Below are 26,021 nucleotides of genomic sequence, written 5' to 3' on the forward strand. Positions count from 1 at the left end.
TCGCCCACACTTATATATATTTGATGATGTGGAGGCATCTTGCTAATCGCACACTCCGAACTCGAACGTACTCTACCTCTAACAAAGGATGCATTTATAAAGAAGGATCCTCGGTTGAGCTACAAGCGTTCGCAAAACAACACTCCCTCACTCCTTCTTTAGTTACGCAAGCACTGACGCATAAATCTTACCTTCATGCCTCATGTCCAACTCAAGAACGCTTTGCATCCTTAGGAAAACGTGTATTGAATTTGCATATTGCAGAAGATGCAGTACGAAAGCAGAATTTTTCTGAGAAAAAAATTGAAAATGCGAGATTGTTCTTAGCAGGAAAGAAACTAGGCATAGATAATTTGATACGATGGAAGCCCGCTTCGGTAAGTTGAAAATTTCTTAGTGCTAAAATTTTGTCATCACATTAATCACATTTTATTTCTAGTCGGATCCAAATAGCTTAAAAGGTCAGGAAACTGTTGTTGCTTATTCAGTGAAGGCTATCGTAGGAGCTATTTATCATGAAAAAGGCTCTGTCATTGCTCGTGAATTTGTGCAGCAGCATATTTTGAATGAATCAGACTAGAATAAATTTTGTATAATAATACCCAAATAATTTATGAAAAGATTCGTTATATTTCCTCATCCGTATAGTATTGAAGATTTAGAGGCCATACAAAGAAAAAACACAGCAAAAATAACAAAAAAGTATCAGGAACTCAAGAGTATAGGAGCATCGTAAGGATTCGTTCAGTTTTTAGAATAAGAGTGGTAGAGTAATTGAAAATTCAATCAATAACAGCCAATAATAATGATACAAATTGTACATAAAGAAAGGGACAATAAAGAGAAAAAAAAGAAAAGAAAATGATCGTGTGAATGGGAGAGTGTAACATTATTGTTCCTTCCTTGCTAATTCAATCTCCTCCTCTTCCTCCTCAAATATAGCTTTATAATTTTCCAATATAATTTCTACTACTTTGCACTGACTTGGCATATCTATTAATATCATCTCTTCCGCGCTACTGGCAGTCATAAGCGTTGGACCCCACACGATGGCAAGATTTGCCACACTCATTTTATTGTGCTGTTGATGGGCCTGCACTCGGTCGAGATGGCACATTAAATATTTGAGAGTAGCGTAGTTCGGATCTGGTAATGCATTGACTGTTTCATGCATTGTCACGAGTCTAAGCGACTCATCCTCAATCTTGGAAGCATTCACGAAGTCCGAATACATGCGCTTGGTAAAAAGTGGGTCAGGGAGCTCACGGAAATATGATTTTAAAACACCAGCAACATTGTTGATATCTGCGGTGCATTTCTCATTATCCAAATCAACTGAAGCTGCATCTATAAAAAAATTGATATAGACAAAACCAATTCATCGAATATTATTCCTTAGATTACCTCGATCGAATAATTGTTTTAATTTTTGCATTTCAGTGCTTGTTCCCGATATCCGATATATTCCTTGATTTAGGATTCCTAAATCGAATAAAATAGCATAAAGCAATTAGATTGACATAATAGGATCAAAATATATGTGAATTACTAACCATGCTTTTCAACGGCATAAGCACACTTGACCAGCACCGTTGGAACTTCTAGGTTATCCCTCTCCAATTGCAATGCTAGATCAATGCCAAATATTGGCTTTGGGTGAATAATTGACAGAGCCTTCTGTGACTAAATAATTCACAAAATGTAGATATCAGTTTATCGTTTCCGATTGCAAGTGATTTTGAGTGATTCTACCATTAAATACTCTGCATAAGGTATATCTACATGGGTAAGTTTACCGTGCTTAGCTGCAGTGTTTCGAACGCACTCTCGTAAATCCATGGAGTGGTTGATTGATTCTACAAGGGACCGCAACCCATTTCCACTGTCATCATCCAAAAGTTTACCCTCAGAAGCGAGTGCTCGCTCATAAATAAAACTATAGCGCGCCAACTGATATTGCATGCCGAGATTACATTCGTCAACTGTTTCTAATAGTGACTAATTGTATGAAAATATTGAATTAGATTGGTTCGATCAAATTTTTCGAAGGATGTAATATTGATAGTTACAGTAACAATCCTTGGTAATTGCACGCTGAAATATTCTTGTCGTGCTTGATTAGTCTGGTATAATTGTGCCTTATAGTTCTCATTAGAAAGACTTGCACGTATTCGTGCATCTTCCTCGATTTTTGTGCTCATTTGACGGGCCTGCTTGAATATATTGATCGGTTTACTAAGAGTCCGTCGCGTTGATGGGCTTCCACTCAACATGGCATTCGAGCCAATTGCAGGAGAGCCCATTCGTTGAGGGACAAGGTTAATAGGAGTATTCGACCGCTGCAGGATAGTTCGCTCCCAATCTCCACTCATAGTTTCGTACTTATGGCGGGCTTTTTCTAGTGCTTGCTCAGATTCTTGCATCAGGCGCTCCTGGCGCTGTCCGTTTTCTTTCAACTAGAAAAAGATAACATTCCATTTCAGAAGAGAAGTGAATGGGAAAACAGATGGTCTAGTCCAAACCTGTTTGCGCATACGGTCTGTCTCTTTTAAAATGGCATTTAACTCTTCTGATACGTCCAGAATGTTTTGTGCGAATTTTATACGTTGTTCTGCAATCTTCTGATGTAACTTGACTATTTCCATCCAGGAATCAGAGAAAGTGCTGCTCAGTAGATGTAAACGATTAGCAAAGACATTAAATAATATAAAGATGATGTGCTATATTACCCTCGTTTGTAGTATTCTGATCTTTCAGCAGTATCCAGAGTATTTTGAGCAACTTTAAGTAGATTTTTTCCATATTCTTCCTCGACTATTGCTCTTTTCCTCAGAAACACAATCACATCCTAAAACGTACATTATAGTTAGTAACCTCCATAAAAGAGAAATGTAAACAAAGATGGTGCCTTGCTAGCAAGTGAGCTCAGCTTCGCTTGATTTAGCAATAGATTCAATCCGCCCTGTTCCATGAAACAAAAAAAAGTTATAAATGAGTTAAGTCCGTTGTGTATACAAAGAAGCCGATGCTTACATCTAGACCACAAATTTCAGATACTAATGATGCCTCCTCTACCTCTAGCCCATCAGGCGACATGACTTCATCACCGTTATGTGGTACTGTACTTTCTAGAGACTCTAGATTTGAAGCAGAAGTAGGTGACATTTTGCGAAAAGGAGAGGATGTGGCGAAAATAGAGTGAAATAAATAGAAATGCTGCGCGGTTTTTGTCTCTTTCCCTCCACTCTAAGACAATGATGAATATAAATGAAAACTTTAGAGCAAAGGTTGTTAACCGAAATATAGATAAAGCAAATCTGAGTTTGTGCACAGTTTTTGACCATAATTTTAGGTACCCTCTCAAATGTGGCTTATAATAATCAATTTTCATCCGTTGCTTTTAAAAGTTAAAACCCATATAACCCCTATCCAAAAGTGGCATGCGGGATATTCAAAAGCTAATTAGCGGATTAAAGGATTGCAATAGTCACTTTTTTTAGCTCGATAAGCCAGGGAGAGGGAAGAGATAAAAAAACAAATATGCGTAAAGAGCAAAGGAAACGAACTTTCAAAAATATCTAATTCAATCTATGCTTTGAACACCAGGGAGCACCCATCATCCGAGGCGGTAATTATAGTACTTCCATCGCTAGTGGAATCGAACAAAATATGAAAAAGTTAGTGATGAAATCCATAGGATTAGCGAATAAACAATCTTACCTTGATACTACAAAACCAAGCACAGTGTCCTGATGTCCCATCCATTTATGCACACAACTGCCAGTACGAGCGTCCCACATACGTAATGTGCGATCAGCGGAACATGTGGTAATAAGCGGATTGTTCTCATTCCAATGAAGCTTAACAATCGCATCCTATTTAATTGTATAGATTTAAGCAATAGGTCAATATGGATTTAAAGTAAAATAAGGTATATACATCATGTTCGCATGTTTGCCGTAGACGCATTGTCGTAACATCCCAAATGCAGAGCTTGCCATCTACTGATGCAGTAGCTGCCAAAGGCATTGTGTTGCAAAATCCAACTGACTCAACAGAGTCTGAATGATTTTCAAATGATGCAACAATCTAGTATGTAAAATTTAAATATAATTCTCGATGGATGTAGTTAATGAAATATAGCAATACGTACGTTGCCATTATTTAGATTAACTAGTTTTGCCGTCGAATCTGTTGATCCTGTCAATGCAAGTGAAGCATCCTTGTTTACGGCAACACATGTGATGCTTTCCTGATGAAAACGGGCATCTTCGCTAGACAAACGAAGAATTGTTGCACCGGTCTTTGGGTCCCATACGATCAAAGAGCCATCTTCTGAAACGGTTACTATCTTCTTTCCTGGAAATTCAATTAATAAAGATTGGCATAAATTAGACGTAAGACCATCTAAAATTATTTTTATATCCTACCATCAGGAGTAAATAATCCAGCTGTAACTGGTGCAGAATGACCAGCAAAAACTTGCATCACATTTCCAGAGGGCACTAAAGTATATGAGCATTTAATAATGAGAGCTATTGAAGATGATATGATAATGCTTACTCTGCCACATCCAAACTGTCCCGTCTGAAGATCCAGCAAGAAGAACATATCCTCTTGGATGCCATTGAATCCACTAAAAATGTTTTCATTATTTCATTATTATTTCATATTTTGGGATTATGCATTAGTGACATCTGAATAAACTTACCACAACTTCGTCAGGACCTTCCACTGAATTGATAAATTCACCATTTGAGACTTTCCAAAGCCTTACTTTTCCATCCATTCCTCCACTGGCTACATACTCGCCATCACTACTGAATGCAACCGAAGTTACCGAATCCGTATGTCCTCCAAATTCAAATAATTGCTCTCCACTATCTGCTCGCCACATATAGCTCTTATCGTCTCCTCCACCGGTCACAATTATATTTTCATGTTTGGGGTTAATATCGATAGCATAAATTGGTTCTATATGAATAGAATGAACATATATATCTACAGATTATAAGGTGACAGATATTAATACCTTTGTGCGCGAAGAAACCTTGCACAGAATCATCAACGAGTTCAACCATATCTTCGTTTCCTTCAATTGGTTTTGTCCCATGGAATGTAAACTCCTCATCTATGAAGAGATATAATCGCAAGGTAATTTAATAAATTGGAAATATTATGGTAAACATGCGAAATAGGTTGCGAAACCTTCATCATCGTCATCTTCCATAGGTGCGGGATCGTCTTGGTTAATAATTTCTTCCTCTATAGTCTCACCGTCTTCGATATATTCTTCCCCCTCATAAGCATCATGCTAGCATTGTAAAAAAAAAATGTTAGTATTTTTCTGAAACAGTTGTTAATGGATCGATTAGCGTACTTTGCTATTCTCCTGCTCCATTATAATGTGATCTAGAGATGTGAATTAGTATATGATTATTAATTATTTTAAAACTTAAATATCGAGAAAACAATTGACTGCTTATGGCTTGGCTCTTTCGGAGTGAAGATAAAACTAAATTGGATCGAAACGCCAAAAAACCATGGTTATTAAATTTCAGAAAATACGCTATTATTAATTTGAAAAATGACTTCTGACATTGCTACTCTCTCGAAAGAATTTCAGGAAATTCGGAACTCCAATTCTCAGCAAAATATTGAACGGAAAAAAACTGTATTAAAGGCATGATCATGACAACATTTATTTTCTTTTGAACTCTGTCCAAACCAATTTTCGACTCTTTTATAATATCTAGGAGTTGAAGGATGTGCTTGGAATTCCTGGAACTCCTGCGTACAAAGTGATTCAAAACCTTGGTGAACCTGACGAATTAACTCATGAGCTTGGAGACATCTCTGCCTCATTAATGCCTGGTCCTGTATTAAAAGGTGGCCGACAGGCTGACAGTGAACAGGATTCTGGAAGCTATTACCTTAACTATCACGCAACAAACAAAATGGACAGTTTGTGGTTTAAGGTCAACGCGGCAAGTGAAAAGATCGAGGGCTCAGGATTTAGAAGTGTTAATATCTGAGTATCTTATTTTTATCTTTGTATCTCATCAGGGTAAACTAGTGAAATAGTAAAAATATATGATATAAAGTAACAAACGAGAATTATGTACGATATTAATATAGTATTTTGTACGTGTTGCATTTGATTTCTCGTATATTATTATGTAAACTCTCATATACATAAGGAAAATATACATCTGTTATTGTAATTAGGAGTTATCAGCTGCTGCTGCTAACATTTGATCCGAGAGATAGTATCCAGGGTGTCAAAAACATATGCTATTTGCATCATATTTATTATGAAAATATGTTGATACGCTCTCCGATCTATATCGAAGTTTACTCTAAATACAAGTTGTTCATTAACACTGAAATAGTTAAAAAAAGAGTCACATGTGACTTTATTAACATCCTCGACATTGAATAGGGAGTAAAATCGAGCACTCCTTTCCTCTTCTCGTAAGATTAATAAAAAAGATGGTGGTAAGTCTCATAAAATGTTTCCTGATGGATGGATGGTAGATTGGGATAGATGACGAGAAGAGATGAGCGATGTGGATGAATGTATGAGGATAAAGGAAAATAGTAATATTGGATGGTTTATACAAATTTTCTCGAGAACTCGATTTTGGAAATTTTCAATTAATTTGATCTTAGGCATCGCTAAGCTTTATTTTTTTTCTTCTTTTATTAGCGTGGACCTCGCAAGCATTTGAAGCGACTTGCAGCCCCCAAGCATTGGATGCTTGATAAATTGACGGGATGCTATGGTAAGTTCTCGTTATCTCTAATTTTCTAAAAATCTTATAGGTTATTAATTGCACTATAACATTTCTCCACAATCAATTTAGCCCCTCGTCCTTCTCCTGGTCCCCACAAGGTAATAATCGGAATAAGATTATATTTTCTCGAAGAAATTTCAATTAAATTTCAAATATAATCTTGTTAGTTACGTGAATGCCTTCCACTTATCGTTTTCCTGCGCAATCGCTTGAAATATGCACTGAATGGAAAGGAAGTTCAAAGCATCCTTATGCAGCGCCTTGTTAAAGTTGATGGTAAAGTGCGCACAGACTCTACTTATCCAGCAGGGTTTATGGATGTGATAACTATCGAAAAAACTGGTGAACATTTCCGCCTTATTTATGATGTCAAGGGCCGCTTCACCGTTCATCGTATTACTTCGGAGGAAGCAAGCTATAAGCTCTGCCGTGTGAAACGCGTACAATTGGGCTCAAAGGGAATCCCTTACCTCGTTACCCATGATGGCCGCACAGTCCGTTATCCTGATCCTTTGATTAAAGTTAATGATACCATTCGTCTTGATCTTGAGACCGGCAAAATCTCAGACTTCGTTCATTTTGAAGTCGGGAACGTTTGCATGATCACAGGCGGACGCAATATGGGTCGTGTTGGAGTTATAACACATCGTGAGCGTCACATTGGTGGGTTTGATATCGTGCACATTAAGGATTCACTTGACCGTCAGTTTGCGACACGTCTTTCCAACGTGTTTGTCATTGGACAAGGCAACAAGCCTTGGGTATCGTTGCCCAAGGGCAAAGGCGTTAAACTCACAATTGCGGAGGAAAGGGATAGAAGACGCCAAGCTGCTCAGCAATAAAGCTTGTTAGTTTTCAGTTGTGTTTATTTTTTTTTTTCCTAATATACATCGTCTCAATATAAATAAATAAATAAATTCCTATACATTTCATTTTACCAATATTCCCCTACTAATAATTAGAATTTTACTGTGGATTTGAGATCAGCAGAGATGAATTCATGAAACCGTAGTGTCATAGCTAAAATCTAGAGTAAGGTAGGGTTTACCAGAGTTAGGGGTTTCGGTGTAGGCTTAAACAGACAAGTTTATCGATATTAGTTACGGTATTAAAATCCTTTTGCACTTGCAGAATGTACTCCATCTTCTATTACTTATATCGTATTTAAAATCCGACACCAAATTGCGCGGCACTTTGTGGCTGAAAATTATGCAGAATAAAAGAGATTCTTCGCGAATTTTTCCATAGCATGATCTAATTCGCAATTGATCATATTGAAATCTTAAATAATGTCCTATAATTACGGTCAACCTCCTTATGGTCAACCCCCTCAACAATATGGCCAACCACCACAACAACAGTGGGGCCCTCCTCCTCCACAACAGGGGGGTCAACAGTATGGTCAACAACAGCAATACCCTCCCCCACCTTCGCAAGGACAACCTGGTGGCTATGGTGGAAGTGCTGGCGGTTACCCCCCTCCACAAGGAGGCTATCCACCTCCAAGTGGTCCTCGTGAGTTGCTCTTTTGAGATTCTTATTTTTTTGATCTTTTTAGTTTAATATTTTGCATTAAATGTATTGAATATAGCCCCACCTGCGAGCAATCAACAAAATCAACTTTTAATGTGGTTTAAAGCCGTTGATAGCGATAATTCTGGATATCTGACGGTTGAAGAACTTCAACGTGCTCTTATTAATGGTGATGATTTTGATTCAATGAAAATAATTCGAAATCCTCTCACTTTAACTCTTAATCTCCAATATTAGGTGACTGGAGCCCATTCAACATAGAAACATGTCGCCTCATGGTTAACATGTTTGACACAGACAATTCGGTAAAGCACTGAGTTGGGGTCAAATGGGATCCAAAATATTTTCATATTCGACCTTATTTCTAATCAAATCCACTCTAGGGTACGATCAATTTTCAAGAATTTGCTGGCCTCTGGAAATATATTGAAGATTGGAAGCGGCTGTTCCAAACATTTGATACTGACAAGAGTGGGACGATTAATGCGCAGGAACTACAGAATGCACTTCGAACCTTTGGGTATAACTTATCGCCCAGTTTTATTGACTTGTTGATCAAGAAGTTCGACAAATATGCTGGGACTAAGAACAAGACAGGCGCTAGAGATGTGACATTTGACTCGTTTGTGCAGGTGAATATCACTAATGAAAACCCAATAATTTTAGCTCTGTTGCTTATGCAAATAATATTAGGCCTGCGTAACAGTTAAGACACTCACCGATGCCTTCCGCCGTTATGATGGAGATCATGATGGTTGGATACAAATTAACTATGAAACCTTCCTTGAGCTGGTTGTCAATAATCGCTAGTTTCCTCTTCTACATGGGGATAATTTTTATACATTTAAGGCTTTTTCATTGGCTCTAACGCTATAATATATTCTTAAACTTCTGATACATATTCGTAACTTGTAAAATGAGGTTGACAGATTGAATTGATATATGATAAAAAAATGTTAAATTTGTTTTCACATCTCGCTTCTTATTTGTTACTGATTATCCTGATACTGGTCGCTCTTGTAGGTGCTTCTCTAACAGATGATAATTTTGATGCAGAGATTGTGCGTGGAACTTGGTATTATATTTAATTAAATATTAATTTAGCCTCGATAACAAAAGGATTCTCATACTAATAACTGTTCAAACTTACAAAGGATTGTTAAATTTTTCGCTCCGTGGTGCCCACACTGCCAAAATTTAGGTATGGTTTAACAGTTCATCAAATATATTTTTTATGTATATTTGTTTAGATCATATTAATTTTTAGCGCCTACTTGGCAGCGATTACAAGACGAACTCAAGGAATATGAAAACTCTCACAACTTTCATATTTCTGAAGTCGACTGCTCTCTGTACCGATGTAAATTATCGAATATTCTTCAATTCAGTAGTTTTGATAAACATATAAGATTATTACAGTCACTTGCAAAAAAAATGGCATTTCCGGGTTGCCTACAATGCTCTTGTAGGTTTATATTCTGCTTTTCATTTAGCTTTCGCGTGTTGTACTGTTTTTTTTTTTTAACTAGGTTCCAAGACGGAGAGCTAATTGATAGCTATGCTGGGAAACGCGATTATGAATCTCTCTCACAATATATTAACTCCAAACTCTCGAGTATTAATCCACCAGCTGCTTCACCCAATAATATGATGAGCCATTCTACAACACATGAACCTAGTTTAGTATTAAATAATCCCTTGGGCGAAGTTATACAGCTTAATAGGGGAAATTTCGATAAGGAGATAGTGCAGAATCGCCCCTGGTTCATCGAGTTTTTTGCACCGTGGTGTGGGCACTGCAAAAACCTTGCACCTGTGTGGGAAGAACTTGGTAAACAGCTTAAAGGACAGGTCAATGTCGGGAAAGTCGATTGTACCGTGGAGAGTAGTCTATGTAAGCAAATGAATGTTCGGGGTTACCCCACGCTTATATTTTTTATGGATGGAGAACGGATGGAGTATAAGGGTAAAAGAGATTTGGAGGTATTAAGAAAGTATGCTACTCGGATTATCAAGTATGTCAGCAGCTTTTTAGCGTATAACTTACCTCTTTAGTGATGATCTAATATATAATTTCTTTATTACCTCTAGACCCCCAATTTTGGAAACATCTCTATCAGATCTATCGACCCTAAGCGATAGATATGAAGTATATTTCCTATACTTATATGATGATGATATAACTACAATTCATGTAAGCTCTCCTAACCACATTGCATAACTCAGTCTTTTGTGCTCATTATCCAATTTCTCAAATTAGAAAACCATTTCATCAATCGCTCGCAAATACATTGACAGAGCTCACTTTTTCCAATCAAAAGATCCCACTCTCTTCTCTAAATATGGGATTTCTAAACTTCCCACGCTTTTGGTATTTAAGGACGATAAATATGAGCAGGCACCTTCACTAATGCAGGATGCCCTTAGAGCATGGGTCCGCAATGTGCAATTCCCACTTGTTACTGAGCTCCGATATGATAATAGCGAAGATCTGCTTGGCATTGAAGGTCTAATTGTTCTTTCGATATTGGATAACGAAAAAGAAGCTTCTACGGAAGAGCAGAAGTCACGACTAAAAGCCCTTGCAAGAGATTTTAAAGCAGAATATGAGTCTGAAAAAGGCGAAAATAGGCGAGTTCAATGGGCCTGGTTGGACGGAAAGCAATGGGCGAACTATGTTTACAGGATGTATGGGATTCGCCAGCGGGATCTACCGAGGGTAGTAATAGTTGACTCGAAGGTAAAATTGTGCTCGACTAGGATTTGTAGAGTTTGTATTGCGCGTGCCCAACTCTTCCATTTATAATTTTAGAATCTCTTTTACTGGGACATTGATCTTGAGGGTGCCGCCCTTTCCACGAACAGAAGAATCATGGACACACTATTAGCTATCCAAAAAGGAATTATCAAGGTATTTTCCCAGAGGCCCAATTATAAATAATAGTATCTCAATTACTCTAAAACTTAGCCTAAGCACTCTCTCGGAATTATTGAGAGGGGAGCCATTCGCTTCTACGGGATGTTGAACGAACTTGGATCCTATATTTATTCGCACCTTGTCCTATTCATTGCTATACTTCTCTTGGCTACCCTTGGGCTCTATATGTTTTTAAAATCCGATAGGTCAATTTCAGATCCGCGACGATGGGCTGAGAATCAACAAATCAAGACGAAATAACGTTTATTTAGAATATAAATGAATGCTCACTATTCATTCTGCTCATTATATCGATGGTTGTTTTTTCGAAGAAAAGCGTATTTGGCCTAGTAGGCGTTTCAGGAGTGTGGTTTCTCCATCGCCGAAATTAGCAATGGAAAAAACAATAGACATTGAAGTCGGCTTTTATTGGCCATTTGATTTATCTGAAAGCTGATAGATCTCTCTGAATGTCGCTGGAAAAGGGAAGCCTTCCCAAAAATTTTCCAACACTTTTAACTCTGGGTTTGAATATCTTGTTTTCTTTGGCTATTCACTTTATTATTTTTTACTCAATCTCTCTTGTAGAAAAGCAATTCAATATTTTATTTTATTTTCATTGCTTTTATTGCCCACTCTGCAAAAGATCATCTAATTTCATTATTAGCTTAATCTCTCTTATAGATTTTATCAATTGCTCCTCATATAGATATCATTTAAACGCCAGCACTAATCTTCTTGTGGAGGATTATACTGTTTGATCGTTCTTTCGCAAGCTTGCCAAGGAGGCGTGAGGATAATCTAGTATTTTCATCCTTTCAACCCTATTTTATGTCTTTTTACAAGCATTTGCAGGAAAAAGGTAACGATTTTTGTTTTAATCTACAAAAGATCATGATTCAATCATCAATGTGTTTCTACAAGACCTTTTCTTGATTGCCACTCATTATTGAAAGTGTTAGAAAACGGAAGGATCATTACCCACAACTTAAGCATTATATTCGAATGGGCGAAAGTTCAGCTTCTAGTAATCGGAACACTGGTCCGCCACCAGAGTTTATTAAAAAACTATACAAGTAATTATATTTTTGCCCTTTTAAAATCCTCGCTCGAGTTTAACTCTCTATATGTCTAAAGCATGCTCGGAGACAAATCCATCGAGGATATTGTCTGTTGGGGGAAATACAATAATGCGGACACACTTGTTATCAAAAATCCAAGTGAATTTCAGGCGCGAGTATTGCCACAACACTTCAAACACAACATTCACAGTTTTATCCGACAGCTGAATAAATACGACTTCAAAAAACTTAGAAATGCGGATAGTCGATATGGGGATGGGGTAAATGTGCACTTGAGGTAAAAAGACACTAATTTGTATGACTTACAAGCAAAAACGTCGTAATGTTAGGCCTGGGAGTTTCAACACCCGAATTTTAAAAGAGATCAAATCTCAAACCCAGACACGATCAAGGTATTATCATGATTGCAATCCTCGCTTTTTATTATGTAAACTAACTTATAATTATTTCTAGCGTAAACTCACTACTACGCGACGTTCCAATTCAAGCACATCCCCTTTGCCATTGAGTGATCTCGCAACTCATTCCGAAGTTGAGCACCTACAAAGAATCTGCAACGAGGTGACTGCACACATCCAAGAACTTAGCACTGGTTATCTTCAACTTAAAGGGCAAGTAGATATAATCAGTGCGAAATTAGAGGCTCAAGATGAAAAGCTTCAACAGCTGGCAATGATGAGGCGAGTCGAGAGTGCGAATGGGAGCAGCGACGAAACGGGAAGCAGCGAAGGATTATTGCAAAGAGGAAATATCAATCAAATGAAACCACATACTCACCCACAACTTAACAGCCCTCCCCCTCTCGACCACCTGAACTTTCCGATTCCCGCAGAAACCATTCGTCCACTCCGGACCGTGCCTACACTCTCGATGATCACAAACATATTACACAATTCGCATGCTCATGGCCAGCAACCCGCAGCAGCCTATATTACTTTGCCTATTCAGGAAGCTTCGGCACGAAATTATGTAGGCTTACAATCTTCGGTAACAGCAACAGGAAGCACAAGTATACCGACAACTGGAGAGTGTGATACACACTTTGGGGAAGGATTCGATTTAACACCCACTTCAGCAGTAGGAAACCCGACCCGAGAGGGACAAGCTGCAACAGTGGGGGGCACGAGCTGGCTTATTGATTTGCCGGCAGTAGAGGATCATTTTATGAGCATGACAGAGAAACAGCAAGAGAATGAAAAGGGCTAAAATTTTGTTTGTGTTTATATTTTTTTTTTTTCATATTATTGAGGTTATGGAAGCGGTTTCTTCTTGTGTCAAATATGAGTCTTTGTAATTTGACTCCTGTCTAAGCGAATAAAGTATAAAGCTACCTCTAACCTTTGACCCATCATTATTGTTTGATAATATGGCGCGATAATAATGAACTGTTATGCAATTGTAACTATGCTCTATATTTTCATAGTTTATCAAATGATTCTTTAAAACTTTTCTGCTCTATATGTAATATATGTATATGCACAGTTTTACACAAGGTCGAATAATTTTACCATATAAAAAATTGATAAAAAAGGCTTGAAAAGTTGTAAATATTGGGTAGTAGGAGTCGCTTTATTGTCCTGATAAAAAAACGTAGAGAGGTAGGTGAAAAGTGGCGTTGTGCTCTGAATAAAGCGAACTAAATGATGGAATCAAAAAAAAAAAATAAAAGCTTCATAAGAATTGGAGTGGATTTAATGAGTGATTCTAAATGTCATTGTTTTTTATGTTATATATTCAAGCATTTATTGCTTTATTATGATAAATTTTCCAGATGACAGAATTATAAAAATTCTTAAATTCAAATGCCTAACATCTCTAGAAACAGAATGATTCAACATCCTTTCGCAATGTATCCATATATGCTTGGAATAATATTACAAAAACTCTATTTTTATATATACATATTTATTTCTGCTTCATCTCAAAATGTAACTTAGGAGTATAGGGTTCGACCTACGAATCTGAAATTCTCAGGGTGTTGAAAATACCCAAGCGTGTATTATATCAATAATTTTTGCCAATAAGAGTATTTCCAGAGAGATGTCTATAGTAACAAGTTCCAAATAGAATAAAACGTTAATTTTATTGAGAGAGAGTATAAACGGAAAGATAGGATATTGACAAGAGTACCTAATTATTAAAATGATTAGGTCAATATTTGAAGAGTAGTATATGTAAACTAATCGCTTACATTTAGTCAAAGAGACCGAAGCCCATGTCTTCATCCTCCTCCTCCTCCTCCTCCTTCTTCTCCTCCTTCTTCTCCTCAGCGGCAGCAGCATCTCCACCGGCAGCACCGCCAGCAGCGGCACCACCAACAGCGGGTGCAGCAGCACCAGAGCCAATGCTCGTGATCAAATCCTTGACGTCTTTGCCCTCAAGAGCTTTGGCGAAGATGCTGGCCCAAACAGGCTCGACTTCGATGTTAGCGGCCTTGACAAGAGTCTGGAGCTTGTCAGCCTAAATATATACAATATATCAATGTTGATAAATTTGAAAGGGTAACACTGTATTACTTACAGTGATCTCAACGCCATCATCGGCAAGGATCAGAGCAGCGTAAACAACAGCGAGTTCAGCGGGAGCGGCCATATCTTCTTATGGGTGATGGATGGATGGATACAAATGTGTAAACGCGCGCGCAAGGCAATTTAAGTTCCTGAGAACGGCTTTGGGCACGATGTGTTTTTCGTGAAGAAAAGAGAGGGTTCGACTCGAACTGCTAGAATGAGAATTTTATTTTTCGCCATATGAGAGCACTGCGGCTTAGCATATTGTGGCTTATTAGATCGTTTTGCGAGCGTAAACAAATTCAGTTGAATATAGTTTCTATTTTTCCTCTTTTCGAACCAAGTTTTTTTGGAACCTTTAAATTTCATTTTCCTTTTGATAATCAAGCATGTCTTTTCGCGGCGGAGGTAGAGGTGGAGGACGAGGTGGCTCATTTCGTGGTGGTAAGAATTACTTCATTTTTTGTGAAATTCGGATACATTGATAATTCAGTTCTCTCGTTTGGCTTAGGTCGCGGAGGAGGTCGTGGCGGATTCAGCAATGCTCCTCAAGGTCCTCCTGCCGAAGTTTTAGGTAATTCATTTTCTTAATTTTCAAGCGAATCCTTGCTAATTCAGTTATAAAATCCAGAGATGGGCTCTTTCCTTCATGCCTGTGAGGGTGAAATGGTTTGCCGGTCCATTAATCCCAAAATCCCATATTTCAATGCTCCCATATATCTTGAGAACAAAACGCAGATCGGAAAGGTCGATGAGATTCTAGGTCCTATAAATGAAGTGTACTTTACCGTTAAGCTGCAGGAGGGCATCGTTGCGTCGTCCTTCAAGTCGAATGATAAAGTGTACATTGGCTCTGACAAATTGTTGCCACTGGATAGATTCTTACCCAAGCCTAAAACTGCTGGTGCTAAAGGTAAACTTGCTTTGAAAATATTTATTGACCCGAAATGTATATTTATATTTTCTTTTTAGTTGGAAAACCCACTGGCATGCAAGGTATGAAACCTAGGGGTGGTCGTGGTGGTGCGCGGGGTGGTCGTGGAGGTTTCTCACGTGGAGGTGGAGGTGGCCGAGGAGGTTTTTCGCGCGGAGGAAGTCGTGGTGGTGGCGGTGGAGGTGGTCGAGGAGGTTTTTCGCGTGGTGGAGGTCGTGGACGTGGCCGCTAAAATTGATTTTAGATGTGATATTCCGAACGCTTTTCATTCTGAATATCCTTTAGGACAACTGAGCAGGTGATTGTGTTTTGTTGGAACTTTTTAATTATCTTCTTAGTAGTGAAAATTTTTTTTTTTATATGGAGACTCTTTTCTCTGTTTTCTGTTTTTCTTTTTTCATTATTTTCTGTACAGGTATTGAAAAACCAATTCAAAATCATTTCTTTATACTTTAATCAAGTGATATACAGGGAAATATGCTTAAAGTTGAACATGGGATACACATAGATTACAGCATTAGCTTTTGAGTAGCCGTATCATAATTGTGTATACGATATACCGCAGTGGTAGATCAGATGACAGGTTGTTAATTATAAAAACAAATCAATTAATCGGCTACATAGCATGAGAACAAAGCAGAGGAAAATTATAGCCGAGGAGAAAACTAAGGAAACAGGAAATGAAGATTTTGTAGTCCACAAAAATTAAGTGTATGTGAAACACAGTTTTAAAATAGCTGAGGCCAGTCTTTCAGAAGAGTGTGTGCTAACCCTTTTTGAAGGAATCCACTTAACTACTCTTCTTTTTCACTTCAACAGCTTACTCTATTACCAAGAATATTTACAGCAATTGCCTGTTGTTTCATTTTTCAATGTTTTTCTTTTTTGTTTCCATTTTTAATAGATAGTTTGAATTTATTCCATTTTTTGTTTCATCCCTTTATCGTAGCTCACTTTGATCTTATTGCTTTCTTTCTTCCTGCGCCTATCCTCACTTTTATACCGTTTTCCTCCCTCCCCCTCCCGATACTCTCACAGCATCATACAGTTTCTCAATCCCGCTGTAAACCGTAAAGATCATCCGAGTTCTGTTCTTTGCCATTTCAATCACTTACACTGTTTAATGACTTGATTTTATTTTGACAGAATAGGATGCAATCTGTTCAAGAAGATCCCAACTTAGTTGAAGATCAAACACGCAAACGCGAATCGACAGAATCAGCATCATCTACTGACTCAAATTCTTCTCATACATCTGATCAGAGTAACGCCAGTTCCTCTTCCAGTATGGAGTCCTCCCCTACTAGCACATCTAAAAATTCCACCGCACCACACGATGTTTCAATTAAAATTGACGCTCCTGAACCGAAGATCATCACCACATCCTCACTGTTCTGGGTACCAGCAGATCAGCATCCAGAAATTGCTCCTACAGAGTTTGCAAACTGGTTGCGTGAACATGGTTACTTGAATATTGATAGTAAACGCCCTCTAAGAAGGAAGAAGTCAATCCTATCGCGGCAAGTACGTCCATCAGCAGAAGACGATGAGGAGGAAGAAAAAGAGGACAGGAATAAAAGCAAAGCTCCTCAGCTCCCCTCAATCCCTGATCGTCCATCTTATGAGAACGATGGGGTTCATTTATATGATATTGATAATTTGACATCGGAGTCGGCTGCACTTGTGAACATTTTAAGAAGAAGCCTCAGTATGCAACTGCCAGCAGAGAGCACCTTAGGTATGTGTATAAAGTATGTATTTGAGAAATGTGCAAATGCTAATGTTCATTCCTTTTAGAACCTACTTCAGAAGCAATTGATACTTTTGACCGCTTTTCCTCTCCGGATGCCAATTCTCGTGTGATCGTGCCTCGCACTGAAGGCGGCACTCTACTCAAACGTTCACAAGCGACAAAAATTCGTCGCCGCTCCACTGCCTCACCTGATGGCGAAACCCTCCGTAGGTGGTCTCGACGAAGGTCACGTTCGATTTCCCCGGTAGCAGATAAGCGCATAGGAGGAGCTGGTGGAATGCATGCTTCTACTGATGCTATTGAAAAGAATGCGGAGGAGAAGGAGGAACCAAAAGAGAACGTTTCGCCCCCTGGAGATCAGAGCACGTCTATTAAGACAAAGACCGATCAGCAAGTGATGCCTCCGAGTCCCTTCGTCTCACGCCTTAAACAACCAGACCCGCCAGTAATTCATTTGGGGCCCGATCGAACAGAAGAGAAAGAGAATGAGAAAGACGCAGCGGAAAGTTCTCCTGCGGCATTAGATATGCCCTTATCAGTTCCCACTGTCGCCCCGAGTTCAATCACTACTCCTGCTCCTGCTCCTGCTCCTGCAATTGTTCCTACTCTAGTCTCCACTAATGCCACTGGTCCTGCTTCAGCACCAGCCTCAGTTGCTCCTGCAAGCGCCAACAGGCATTCGCTCACCGCTCCAGTCACACTGGAAAGGCCCAAGTCTCCCACTTCTCATAAAAAGAGTTGGTGGCCTTTTACATCCGAGGAGAAGGACAGTAAATCAAAAAAACCCAAGGACGAAAAAGAAAAAGGGCACACCGAAGCATCCGAAAACAAACGCCAATCGAAACTCTCATTGCTATTCTCGCTTACCAGCTCCAAACCTCGATCCACAGAAGTCAGCACAACCGCTATTAACAAGCCTCTAGATAAGAACTTGCGGAAACAAATCAATACAACATCACCTTTTGTATGCCGTCTTCCTTTGCATGTAGAGCGTGCAATTTATCGACTTTCTCACTACAAGCTCTCGAACCCCCGGCGCCCATTGCTTCATCAAGTTTTGATCTCGAACTTTATGTTTTGGTACCTCTCAGTAGCCAATCAGCAGCCAGTACGAGGTGCCAAGCCAGCAGCCAATGGAGCCGGGGGGGCACGCGGAGGAGGGACAGCGGCCCGGGGAGGAAACTCAAATGCCTCGAAAATGCGTAGCAAATCTCCCATGAGAATGGAAACTACTGGGGCAGGCGGTGGTAGGTCCAAGGAGATCTCAAATGCCCCTAGGTCTTATCCATCCCCACGACATCTCGGAGATTCGGGGTCGCGTCAGGTTGTAGGTATACTTCAAACGCCGAGTAGCCCGTATGCTCGTGGTCGCTCTCCTTCACCAGACCCTTCTCGAAAACGCACGAACGTGCATAGCAATCATACCGAGGAAAGCGATGATGAAGATGATGAAGATGACGAAGCAGAAGACTCGCCAGAAGAGCATTCAAATGAACAAAAGCGAAGAGTTTCGGTGAACGATCCAAATGGCGGTCATGTTGATAATGGCAATGGCAAAGCGAGCATGGACAGAAAGAGTGTTTCGCGCACATCAATGCCTCCACCAGGCAAGAAACCTAATGCAGTCCCGCAGATGAAACAACCCGTGCGCCCACGACTTGTGAACACTTCGTCGCGGCCATCTGGCGCTAAGTCTGGTCGAGTAGAAGACGACGACGATATGCCATTAGCGATTTATCGAAAACAAGAAAACTCTCGAACAAAAACCCGATATTAACTTTTTCTGCTTTCGAATTTGATTATCTATTCATAAGACTTTTTTTCATCTTTATTTTTGTTAGTTCAACTAATGCAACTTTTAAATCTTTTCGAAAAAAGTTTGAAGATGTTCTATTTAAAATTCCTCGCTTTTTTTAACCATTACATCATGTTTTTAGCACCTTTTCTTCACTCACGATCTCCTCGCCTCTCTTATTTCATATGCTTTAGATGCTTTATATAAATGTAAAAGAACAATATAAAAAAATTAAATATTACATTTTTTTTTTACAAACGAGACCTCTAAGCGTTACGGATATACAATATTAAGGATATTCAAAAATAATCCAGATCTTCCGCTCGCCGCAGCAGCTTTGCCGATGTATGGGATATAGGGGTAGCGGCTCCATCCTCATCTATGCCCTCTGAGGCTGCAATGTTTGTCTGCCTCGGTTTACGAGGATGTGCAGCATCTCCATGTGATACCATGCGGAACTCCTCTACTTCTTCATGACTCCTCAGGTATAATTGAACCTCAAAGTTGCTAAGAGGCACTGTCTCTCCCTCTGTTTTATAGTCTGGCCTAGGACCGCCTCCCTCTTTCACACGGAACTCAGCCAAACGATCCAATAATGAGGGCAAATTTCTCGCCTGTAATTCTTGCTCAGGCACACCACGAAGTACCAGCTCCATGAGAACAAAGGTTTCATCGTCCAATGCGTCCGAGGTGGCGTCGTCATCATGGAGAGCGAGTTGGTACACTTGGTTAGAGTGTGCAAGTTTCTTTGCAAGTTCAAGTTTACGACTACGTGATGCTGCCTGGTTGCGAGAGCGCACAAAAGAAGGTGGCTCTTCGGAAATACGGTGTAATTGTGCTTTCCCATCATCCCTTTGGTAGTATTTCTCGAATCCTAGATTTTCTCCGTCATCAGCTGCATTTGATTCATTGAGCAGTAGTTCCTTATCCTCTTCTCCTGCGCTGAATATTCCTGATTGTTCCAACAGACTGGCAATATCTGACTCCATCTTCATCTGACCTGAGAGTTCCATTTCGCCCCGAGTTGCTCTGATAATCAGTCCACGAATCTCCCTATATCTCAAAAGCACTGTCTCTGCCCCAAGGCCCAGCGTTTGCGCAGCCCAAAACAATATCGGCCTACTAACTTTTCTATGCCCATAAGCCTCCCAGCCTAGCAACAGACAGGCCATTGCTAGACAATAAGGATCCCTTCCACACGCGTATCCGCTGTCGATTGCGTATTTGTAAAGTTTTAGGGCCAAGCTGCACACTTCTTGCAAAGGGGGCACACCGAGTCGAGTAGAGATTGAGTGGGCAGCAGGCTGAAAATGAGCATGGTCGAGGAGTTGTTGGAGTGTGCGTTGAACCCAGTTAGTAAGGTCGGGCACCGGCATGTATATGGTGCCGAGTACGGACTGTATAGTGCGAAGTGCACGTGTGATTCTTTTAGGATCAATGTCTAGGATGGTCTGGGAAAAGATAGAAATTATTGACCAGATCAATTTGGAAACTTATTAAACAAGATGCTTACTGCGATCTCTTTGATGCGAACTGTTATTGCTTCTTGCTTTGCGATGTAGTATACACACGCACCAACCATTCCAGTAGTTTCAACTCCTGCACGAAAATTTTGTTTTTCTGCCACGGCTTGAATAGTGGCTTCTATGCGAGGTAGAATCCTGCTGATCTTGAGTCGCATACAAACGAATTTTGCCGTGTCCATTTCCATTTTCTACAGGCAGGATTATTAGATTATAAGCTGATTTCGAAAGAAAATGGAAGCAGACTGTTACCTTTTTTTTTAAATGACGCCTTTCCCTCTGAGTAAAGCTGTCATTGCCCCTCATTGTTGCATTTAGCTTGGGTAATCTCATCTGCACACGATTCTGGACATTGGTCACAAAGCTGCCTTGGCCTTGAGCTACTTCCCTTGCAGAGTCGTCAGCAAAAAGTGCTGAATCAAGTAGTATGCCGCACTGAGAACAAGCAGTTTCACCACTTTCCGAGATTATCTGCTTGGCCACTTCATTTTGACAGTTGGGACAGTATGGCATGTTGGAGTTTTTTTTATTAATATGGAGCAAAGAGAAAAATCAGTCACAAAATACCATTTATTCAGTTACTCTTTACGTATACTAAAAAATAATAAGATTTGAAGCTCAAATACAAAGCTATAGCCTATATGATAACTTTTTCCTGTCACTCGGGGTTTTCGGTTACAATCTTTGAAGTTTCCAAGAAAAATATCTCATAAGAAGGGAAAAAAAAATATAAAATGCATTAAGAACTAAGAAAAATTTCCTTATAAGAAGTAATAAAAATTACAGTGCAAAATTAAGAATCGGTATAAACTGTATCAAGTGAGAGCTTAACCTCGATTTCTCCGCCAGTTGTGGTGATTCCGTCCACGACTGTCATTTCCACGTCTCCACGAATCCCCTCTTCGTTCCCTTTGGGAATGTGAGGAGTGTCCCCGATCCCAAGATTCTCTGTTATCATGCCATTGAGGTCTATTCGTGGTTTGATTTATCTGAGGCTGCGTCGGGAGCTGCCAAGCATTTGGCACGTAAGCTGGCGGTGCAGCGGGAAAAGGTGCTGGTCTATATTGGGCGGCGTATGTTGGTGGTTGTGGGGGCGGTAGTGTTTGTTGAGGATAAAATGCAGGCGTAGATTGGTTATGAGGAAGTGGATTAGGAATGGTTTGGTGATTTTGAGGCGCGATGATTGATTTTATGAGATTCTCCATTTGTGGTGGTAGATTCATGGCCGGATTCTGTTGCTTCTGTTGGTATACCTCTTGGACTTGTTGGATCAGATTAGGATTCAATCGCAAGAGCTCCTTCAGATCGATCTGAGCAAGTGCCTGTATTGGAGTGGGAGTAGAAAAGGGGGGAACTTGGGGAGCTATCGAGTTGCTTGAGCTTGTCAATTGAGGTTGTGGTAGCATCTCTGGGTCGTACTCATCGTCATTGTTTAACTGGGGCGTGCTCCCTTGGCTTTGAGGAGTGATGTCGTGCTGTGAGTCGGGTAGTCTGTCCACGTAATTATCGTTGGGACTGTACGAAGAGGCTGGATTGCTGGGCAAGGGGCGCTTCACTTTCATGGGCTGCTGTTTCCTCCTCGGAGAGCTTTTGTATGCGACCAACACCACAATTAATGTCATTTGTTGTCGTTGCTCTTGTATATTGTTAGGAATGGACGCGATGAACTCAGGTATAGGGCTGTCGGGTGGAAGTGGCACGAGGTATGAATCTTTGACGAGATTCTTATCTCGCGACTCAATGACACCATAGCGATCCTTCGCGTGGAGATACGTCGCAATCATGTTATATTTCAAGGCTTCTCCCTCCAGGGCGTGCATTTCAAGCGCAAATACATCTTTATTCGGAGCGTATACTTCTGTTATGAGGTGCTCGGACACTGCACTGACAGGGGCACGTCCTTTGACGTGAAGTTTGTTGGGCAGCATCTTTTGCCAGCGCTCTTGGTCATTGATGAAATTGCCCGCTACTTGCACTAGCTTGATGCGCGACTCGGCCACATCGGGGAAGGTTAGAAGGCCATTCCAGACCTCCTGCCCGTCAAACTTGACCGGGCCTGGCTCGGGAGCAATTGGCGTTGTACTCTGGCTGACCTTCAGAATGGGGCGCGGCTTCGGCTGATCAGGCTTGGTCGAAGTGGAGGAAGTGCTCGCCTCTGCGGACTTGTTCATATCTCTAATGGCAGCCAATGCAGGATCCTCGCTCTCGCTCAACGTGCTACCAAGTTTATCCAGGCTGGATCGGGGCTGACCCGTTCTGGACCGTTTGGGAGGTGGCGGGCCATCACTGTCGGGTAACCACGCGCTTGAATCATCCCTCTGGGGAGATGGGTGATTCATGTTTGCTTTAGAAATGACTTCTTCAAAAGCATCCAATTCATTCTTGCCATTATCCACAGACACATTACGAATTCTTCTCTCTATGGATTCCGGTTTTTCCAACTCTTGCTCAAGAATGGGTTTTATTTGGGGTTCGTAATCGGGTTCAACCATCACGTCACCCTTATGTGTTTTTTTAATGACCGCGGCCTGCATTGATTCTCGGATGACGGCCTCCTTGAGACTTTTCTGCCGGATGGCTTCAGCCTTTGCTTTCTGCTCTTCGTTCGCCATTTGGCTCGCGTCCATTGCCACAAGCTCGGCAGGTTTGATCTTTCCCTTGATCAGAAAGTTAAGCAGCTCCGGGTTGTGTTTGAGATTGATCAACAGACTACGCCCCTTCTGCTTGTAGTTGATGCCAACGACGGGTGGTTTGTTTGCTTCACGATGGGCAAGCTGGATGAACATTTCCATCTCAATTGCGGCAGCTAGCGCATCTGCTCGTTCTTTCGGCGTTGTTTTCCGTCTCGCTCGCCTGAGAAGGCGACAGTGGGTTCTTTTCAATGGCATCTAGCATGATCTTAACAAACTCCTCGAGAATCTTCTTTCGGACCGCATCTTCGGCTACGGAGGGCGCAGGGACGAAAGCGCCGGAATCCAAATCGCCCGGCTTGCTCGACTTATCAACGCTGGACTTCCGAGAATTTGCTGGAGATGCTGGCTTCTGGCTAGTCTCCTTTGTAGTGTCTTGCACGTTGGAGTTGGCCCTTTGCGCTTTGAGGCGCTCCTGGAAGATAAGATCCCCATGTTTGACCGCGCAGAGGGGCGAGCAATACTTGCCGTCGTGTTCCTTCTTCGCCTCGTTAGAGCAACCAGGGAAATGGCACATTACGGGTGAGTTCTCGGGCTAACATAGAAAAAAGTAATCTTTTAGTTTCCTATTTTTTACTTAGAGTGCCAACTTCATCTACTTACTGTATATCGCTTGGCGGCTCGCGCAGTACGCTTAGATCTGCGACTTTTTGACGAAGAGTCGACTGAAACTTGGTCTATATGTTTAATAGCAAGAGGAATAGGATCATCAGTAAGTGCTTCTTGAAGGGGAATAAGCAATTTATTAAAAGAAGACAGTGGGAATATTCTATCTCATCAATGTCCCTCCTCTTCTCCTCCACCCAACTCTAGCTTCCATGGCCCTCTTAACAATGGCATATCTCGGGAAGTAGAGCTATGGGTTGGCTTAAGCCTGTTTGTATTCAAATGAAGGAGCCATCTCTTTAATGATCACCATCCAAAAACCGGACGATCAGCTTATTAATAAAAGACGAAGGAGAAAGAGGGGGCTGTAAAATAATGGGCCAGCGTGTAGAAATTGGCATTGCCAATCAGCATGTTCCCATGAGGAGTTGATTTTCCTCAATTTATCCCCTCCAGTTTGTGTTCAATTCCAACCACTGTACTCCAAAATTTTTAACAGAAACGAATATTGAAAGCAAAACTCACCTAAGGTACTTGGATTATCCTCAGTGGATTCACAATTGAAGCAATGCCATACGTCCATCTCTTTAGATTGTCGCTTAGTAACCCCAACACATTGGCCATGATACCTATCGTAAAAACACAAGATCAGAGTTTGGTTAGCCGATGCCGAGAAAAGTATGAAACAGAAATTTGGATGGGATTTGTATCGGTCGTCGCAAGACCGAAAAAAAACACTAATACACACCATTCATCGCATTTATCGCATTGAATCATAAATTTGCCAGTATCAGGCTTCTTACAAATGCAATAGAGAATTTCAGAGTCATCAATATCCTTATCTTCATCTTCATCATTTTCTGGTTCTTCCTCGACGTCAGAAGTTTCTTGTGTTTGTTGGATTTTAGATTTTGCTCTCCTTGAGGGTTGACGTCTTGGCTGTTGCACATTGATATCTTGTTGAACGTGCTGCAACTCATGATTGAGATCTGCATTCAGAGAATTATCAACTTTTGAATTGGTATCCGAATTTGTGCTTGACTGAAAGACAAGATGAGGGGCAACAAAAGCTTCCGAAGCTAGTTCCTCATTGTTAATCCATCGATCATTTGAGTCAGCTGTGCTGGAGTTTCTTGACATTACTGTGTTAGAATTCGACCTAGGTAAAGCATCTTCCTCCATATGAACCAGATCAGATGAGCTTGATGAGGATTGTGTTGTCGCTCTATCGGCCGATCGATTATTGTGAGAAATATGAATCAGATTTTCGCTGTGGACAACGGGAGATACTACTGGCTTATTCAAAACGTTTTCCATCAGGTAATTATCGATTTCCATTATAGGAATTAAAGAAATCGAATGTGGGATAGGAAGAAATATAAAATGGAAGGGCAAAGAAGAGAAAAAAAATTAAAGGGCAAGAAAAAAAAAGGGAAAATGGAAAAAAAAAAATGCAGATTCTCCTCTCCTCACAAAAAGAAGCAGACTAAATGGAGTGAAATTTATATACAAAGGGCGTTATATTGTCACCGGCGAAGCCAAGAAAAAAAGCGTTCGATTATACTTCTAGCTCAAAAGAAACAATCACGGGTTTTAAAGATGTTGTTCAGCTGATAAGTGGAAACAAGAGAAAATTTAACGCCTTCAAAACAATGACGTAAGCATTTCAATTTTATTGGTAATTGCTGTGAGAAATTGGAGTAATTGTAAAATTTGATTAGGCATGCCGTATTTAGAAATCAAAGAATCGATTCGGTTAATAGGGTTGTTATGCTCTTTGAGTACTGAGAAAGTAAATTTTCTATCGATGCTCAAGTAGATGAACTTAGAGAGACTGTAGCAGGCCTCGAATGCTTGGATCAGAAAGTAGGGACGTCTTTT

The 26,021-nt window shown here is 40.4% G+C and overlaps 15 protein-coding genes across 15 annotated transcripts; 8 read left to right on the forward strand and 7 right to left on the reverse strand.

Annotated features, from left to right (window-relative positions):
* Positions 1 to 23: 23 nt before the first annotated feature.
* Positions 24 to 580, forward strand: VTP21DRAFT_2759 (mitochondrial 54S ribosomal protein mL57; the record flags this gene model as incomplete). Its single annotated transcript, XM_069392986.1, has 2 exons — positions 24 to 377; positions 440 to 580. The coding sequence occupies 2 exons, from the start codon at positions 24 to 26 to the stop codon at positions 578 to 580; spliced, it is 495 nt and encodes a 164-aa protein (XP_069250007.1).
* A 309-nt stretch (positions 581 to 889) lies between these two features.
* VTP21DRAFT_2760 (uncharacterized protein) lies at positions 890 to 3,165 on the reverse strand (the record flags this gene model as incomplete). The annotated part of the gene is made up of 9 exons (XM_069392988.1): positions 890 to 1,347; positions 1,405 to 1,482; positions 1,554 to 1,683; positions 1,753 to 1,998; positions 2,070 to 2,456; positions 2,523 to 2,664; positions 2,730 to 2,848; positions 2,909 to 2,962; positions 3,034 to 3,165. The coding sequence occupies 9 exons, from the start codon at positions 3,163 to 3,165 to the stop codon at positions 890 to 892; spliced, it is 1,746 nt and encodes a 581-aa protein (XP_069250008.1).
* Positions 3,166 to 3,588: 423 nt separating this feature from the next.
* VTP21DRAFT_2761 (uncharacterized protein) lies at positions 3,589 to 5,401 on the reverse strand (the record flags this gene model as incomplete). The annotated part of the gene is made up of 10 exons (XM_069392989.1): positions 3,589 to 3,649; positions 3,721 to 3,875; positions 3,940 to 4,089; positions 4,154 to 4,359; positions 4,431 to 4,505; positions 4,564 to 4,636; positions 4,712 to 4,974; positions 5,033 to 5,131; positions 5,209 to 5,314; positions 5,381 to 5,401. 10 exons carry the CDS (start codon positions 5,399 to 5,401, stop codon positions 3,589 to 3,591), a joined length of 1,209 nt encoding a protein of 402 aa, XP_069250009.1.
* Positions 5,402 to 5,587: 186 nt separating this feature from the next.
* Positions 5,588 to 6,035, forward strand: VTP21DRAFT_2762 (uncharacterized protein; the record flags this gene model as incomplete). The annotated part of the gene is made up of 2 exons (XM_069392990.1): positions 5,588 to 5,683; positions 5,757 to 6,035. 2 exons carry the CDS (start codon positions 5,588 to 5,590, stop codon positions 6,033 to 6,035), a joined length of 375 nt encoding a protein of 124 aa, XP_069250010.1.
* A 457-nt stretch (positions 6,036 to 6,492) lies between these two features.
* VTP21DRAFT_2763 (40S ribosomal protein eS4) lies at positions 6,493 to 7,639 on the forward strand (the record flags this gene model as incomplete). The annotated part of the gene is made up of 4 exons (XM_069392991.1): positions 6,493 to 6,498; positions 6,710 to 6,785; positions 6,867 to 6,895; positions 6,965 to 7,639. 4 exons carry the CDS (start codon positions 6,493 to 6,495, stop codon positions 7,637 to 7,639), a joined length of 786 nt encoding a protein of 261 aa, XP_069250011.1.
* Positions 7,640 to 8,086: 447 nt separating this feature from the next.
* VTP21DRAFT_2764 (uncharacterized protein) lies at positions 8,087 to 9,140 on the forward strand (the record flags this gene model as incomplete). Its single annotated transcript, XM_069392992.1, has 5 exons — positions 8,087 to 8,312; positions 8,389 to 8,499; positions 8,568 to 8,635; positions 8,714 to 8,962; positions 9,024 to 9,140. 5 exons carry the CDS (start codon positions 8,087 to 8,089, stop codon positions 9,138 to 9,140), a joined length of 771 nt encoding a protein of 256 aa, XP_069250012.1.
* Positions 9,141 to 9,283: 143 nt separating this feature from the next.
* Positions 9,284 to 11,508, forward strand: VTP21DRAFT_2765 (uncharacterized protein; the record flags this gene model as incomplete). Its single annotated transcript, XM_069392993.1, has 9 exons — positions 9,284 to 9,405; positions 9,485 to 9,531; positions 9,598 to 9,690; positions 9,750 to 9,795; positions 9,860 to 10,345; positions 10,422 to 10,524; positions 10,591 to 11,070; positions 11,143 to 11,241; positions 11,299 to 11,508. 9 exons carry the CDS (start codon positions 9,284 to 9,286, stop codon positions 11,506 to 11,508), a joined length of 1,686 nt encoding a protein of 561 aa, XP_069250013.1.
* A 744-nt stretch (positions 11,509 to 12,252) lies between these two features.
* On the forward strand, positions 12,253 to 13,535 carry VTP21DRAFT_2766 (uncharacterized protein; the record flags this gene model as incomplete). The annotated part of the gene is made up of 4 exons (XM_069392994.1): positions 12,253 to 12,323; positions 12,385 to 12,589; positions 12,659 to 12,721; positions 12,783 to 13,535. 4 exons carry the CDS (start codon positions 12,253 to 12,255, stop codon positions 13,533 to 13,535), a joined length of 1,092 nt encoding a protein of 363 aa, XP_069250014.1.
* Positions 13,536 to 14,522: 987 nt separating this feature from the next.
* Positions 14,523 to 14,921, reverse strand: VTP21DRAFT_2767 (ribosomal protein P1; the record flags this gene model as incomplete). The annotated part of the gene is made up of 2 exons (XM_069392995.1): positions 14,523 to 14,789; positions 14,850 to 14,921. 2 exons carry the CDS (start codon positions 14,919 to 14,921, stop codon positions 14,523 to 14,525), a joined length of 339 nt encoding a protein of 112 aa, XP_069250015.1.
* Positions 14,922 to 15,228: 307 nt separating this feature from the next.
* Positions 15,229 to 16,005, forward strand: VTP21DRAFT_2768 (uncharacterized protein; the record flags this gene model as incomplete). The annotated part of the gene is made up of 4 exons (XM_069392996.1): positions 15,229 to 15,283; positions 15,351 to 15,413; positions 15,471 to 15,752; positions 15,812 to 16,005. 4 exons carry the CDS (start codon positions 15,229 to 15,231, stop codon positions 16,003 to 16,005), a joined length of 594 nt encoding a protein of 197 aa, XP_069250016.1.
* Positions 16,006 to 16,013: 8 nt separating this feature from the next.
* On the reverse strand, positions 16,014 to 16,214 carry VTP21DRAFT_2769 (uncharacterized protein; the record flags this gene model as incomplete). Its single annotated transcript, XM_069392997.1, has 1 exon — positions 16,014 to 16,214. One exon carries the CDS (start codon positions 16,212 to 16,214, stop codon positions 16,014 to 16,016), a length of 201 nt encoding a protein of 66 aa, XP_069250017.1.
* Positions 16,215 to 16,925: 711 nt separating this feature from the next.
* On the forward strand, positions 16,926 to 19,303 carry VTP21DRAFT_2770 (uncharacterized protein; the record flags this gene model as incomplete). Its single annotated transcript, XM_069392999.1, has 2 exons — positions 16,926 to 17,511; positions 17,571 to 19,303. The coding sequence occupies 2 exons, from the start codon at positions 16,926 to 16,928 to the stop codon at positions 19,301 to 19,303; spliced, it is 2,319 nt and encodes a 772-aa protein (XP_069250018.1).
* A 317-nt stretch (positions 19,304 to 19,620) lies between these two features.
* Positions 19,621 to 21,357, reverse strand: VTP21DRAFT_2771 (uncharacterized protein; the record flags this gene model as incomplete). Its single annotated transcript, XM_069393000.1, has 3 exons — positions 19,621 to 20,772; positions 20,835 to 21,035; positions 21,097 to 21,357. The coding sequence occupies 3 exons, from the start codon at positions 21,355 to 21,357 to the stop codon at positions 19,621 to 19,623; spliced, it is 1,614 nt and encodes a 537-aa protein (XP_069250019.1).
* A 314-nt stretch (positions 21,358 to 21,671) lies between these two features.
* VTP21DRAFT_2772 (uncharacterized protein) lies at positions 21,672 to 23,630 on the reverse strand (the record flags this gene model as incomplete). The annotated part of the gene is made up of 1 exon (XM_069393001.1): positions 21,672 to 23,630. The coding sequence occupies one exon, from the start codon at positions 23,628 to 23,630 to the stop codon at positions 21,672 to 21,674; it is 1,959 nt and encodes a 652-aa protein (XP_069250020.1).
* A 7-nt stretch (positions 23,631 to 23,637) lies between these two features.
* Positions 23,638 to 25,280, reverse strand: VTP21DRAFT_2773 (uncharacterized protein; the record flags this gene model as incomplete). The annotated part of the gene is made up of 4 exons (XM_069393002.1): positions 23,638 to 24,069; positions 24,138 to 24,211; positions 24,666 to 24,769; positions 24,889 to 25,280. The coding sequence occupies 4 exons, from the start codon at positions 25,278 to 25,280 to the stop codon at positions 23,638 to 23,640; spliced, it is 1,002 nt and encodes a 333-aa protein (XP_069250021.1).
* Between the last annotated feature and the right edge of the window lie 741 nt (positions 25,281 to 26,021).

Source organism: Calcarisporiella thermophila (genome assembly GCF_041956535.1).
Source record: "Calcarisporiella thermophila strain CBS 279.70 unplaced genomic scaffold VTP21scaffold_15, whole genome shotgun sequence".
In the NCBI taxonomy this organism is placed as follows: Eukaryota; Fungi; Calcarisporiellomycota; class Calcarisporiellomycetes; order Calcarisporiellales; family Calcarisporiellaceae; genus Calcarisporiella; species Calcarisporiella thermophila.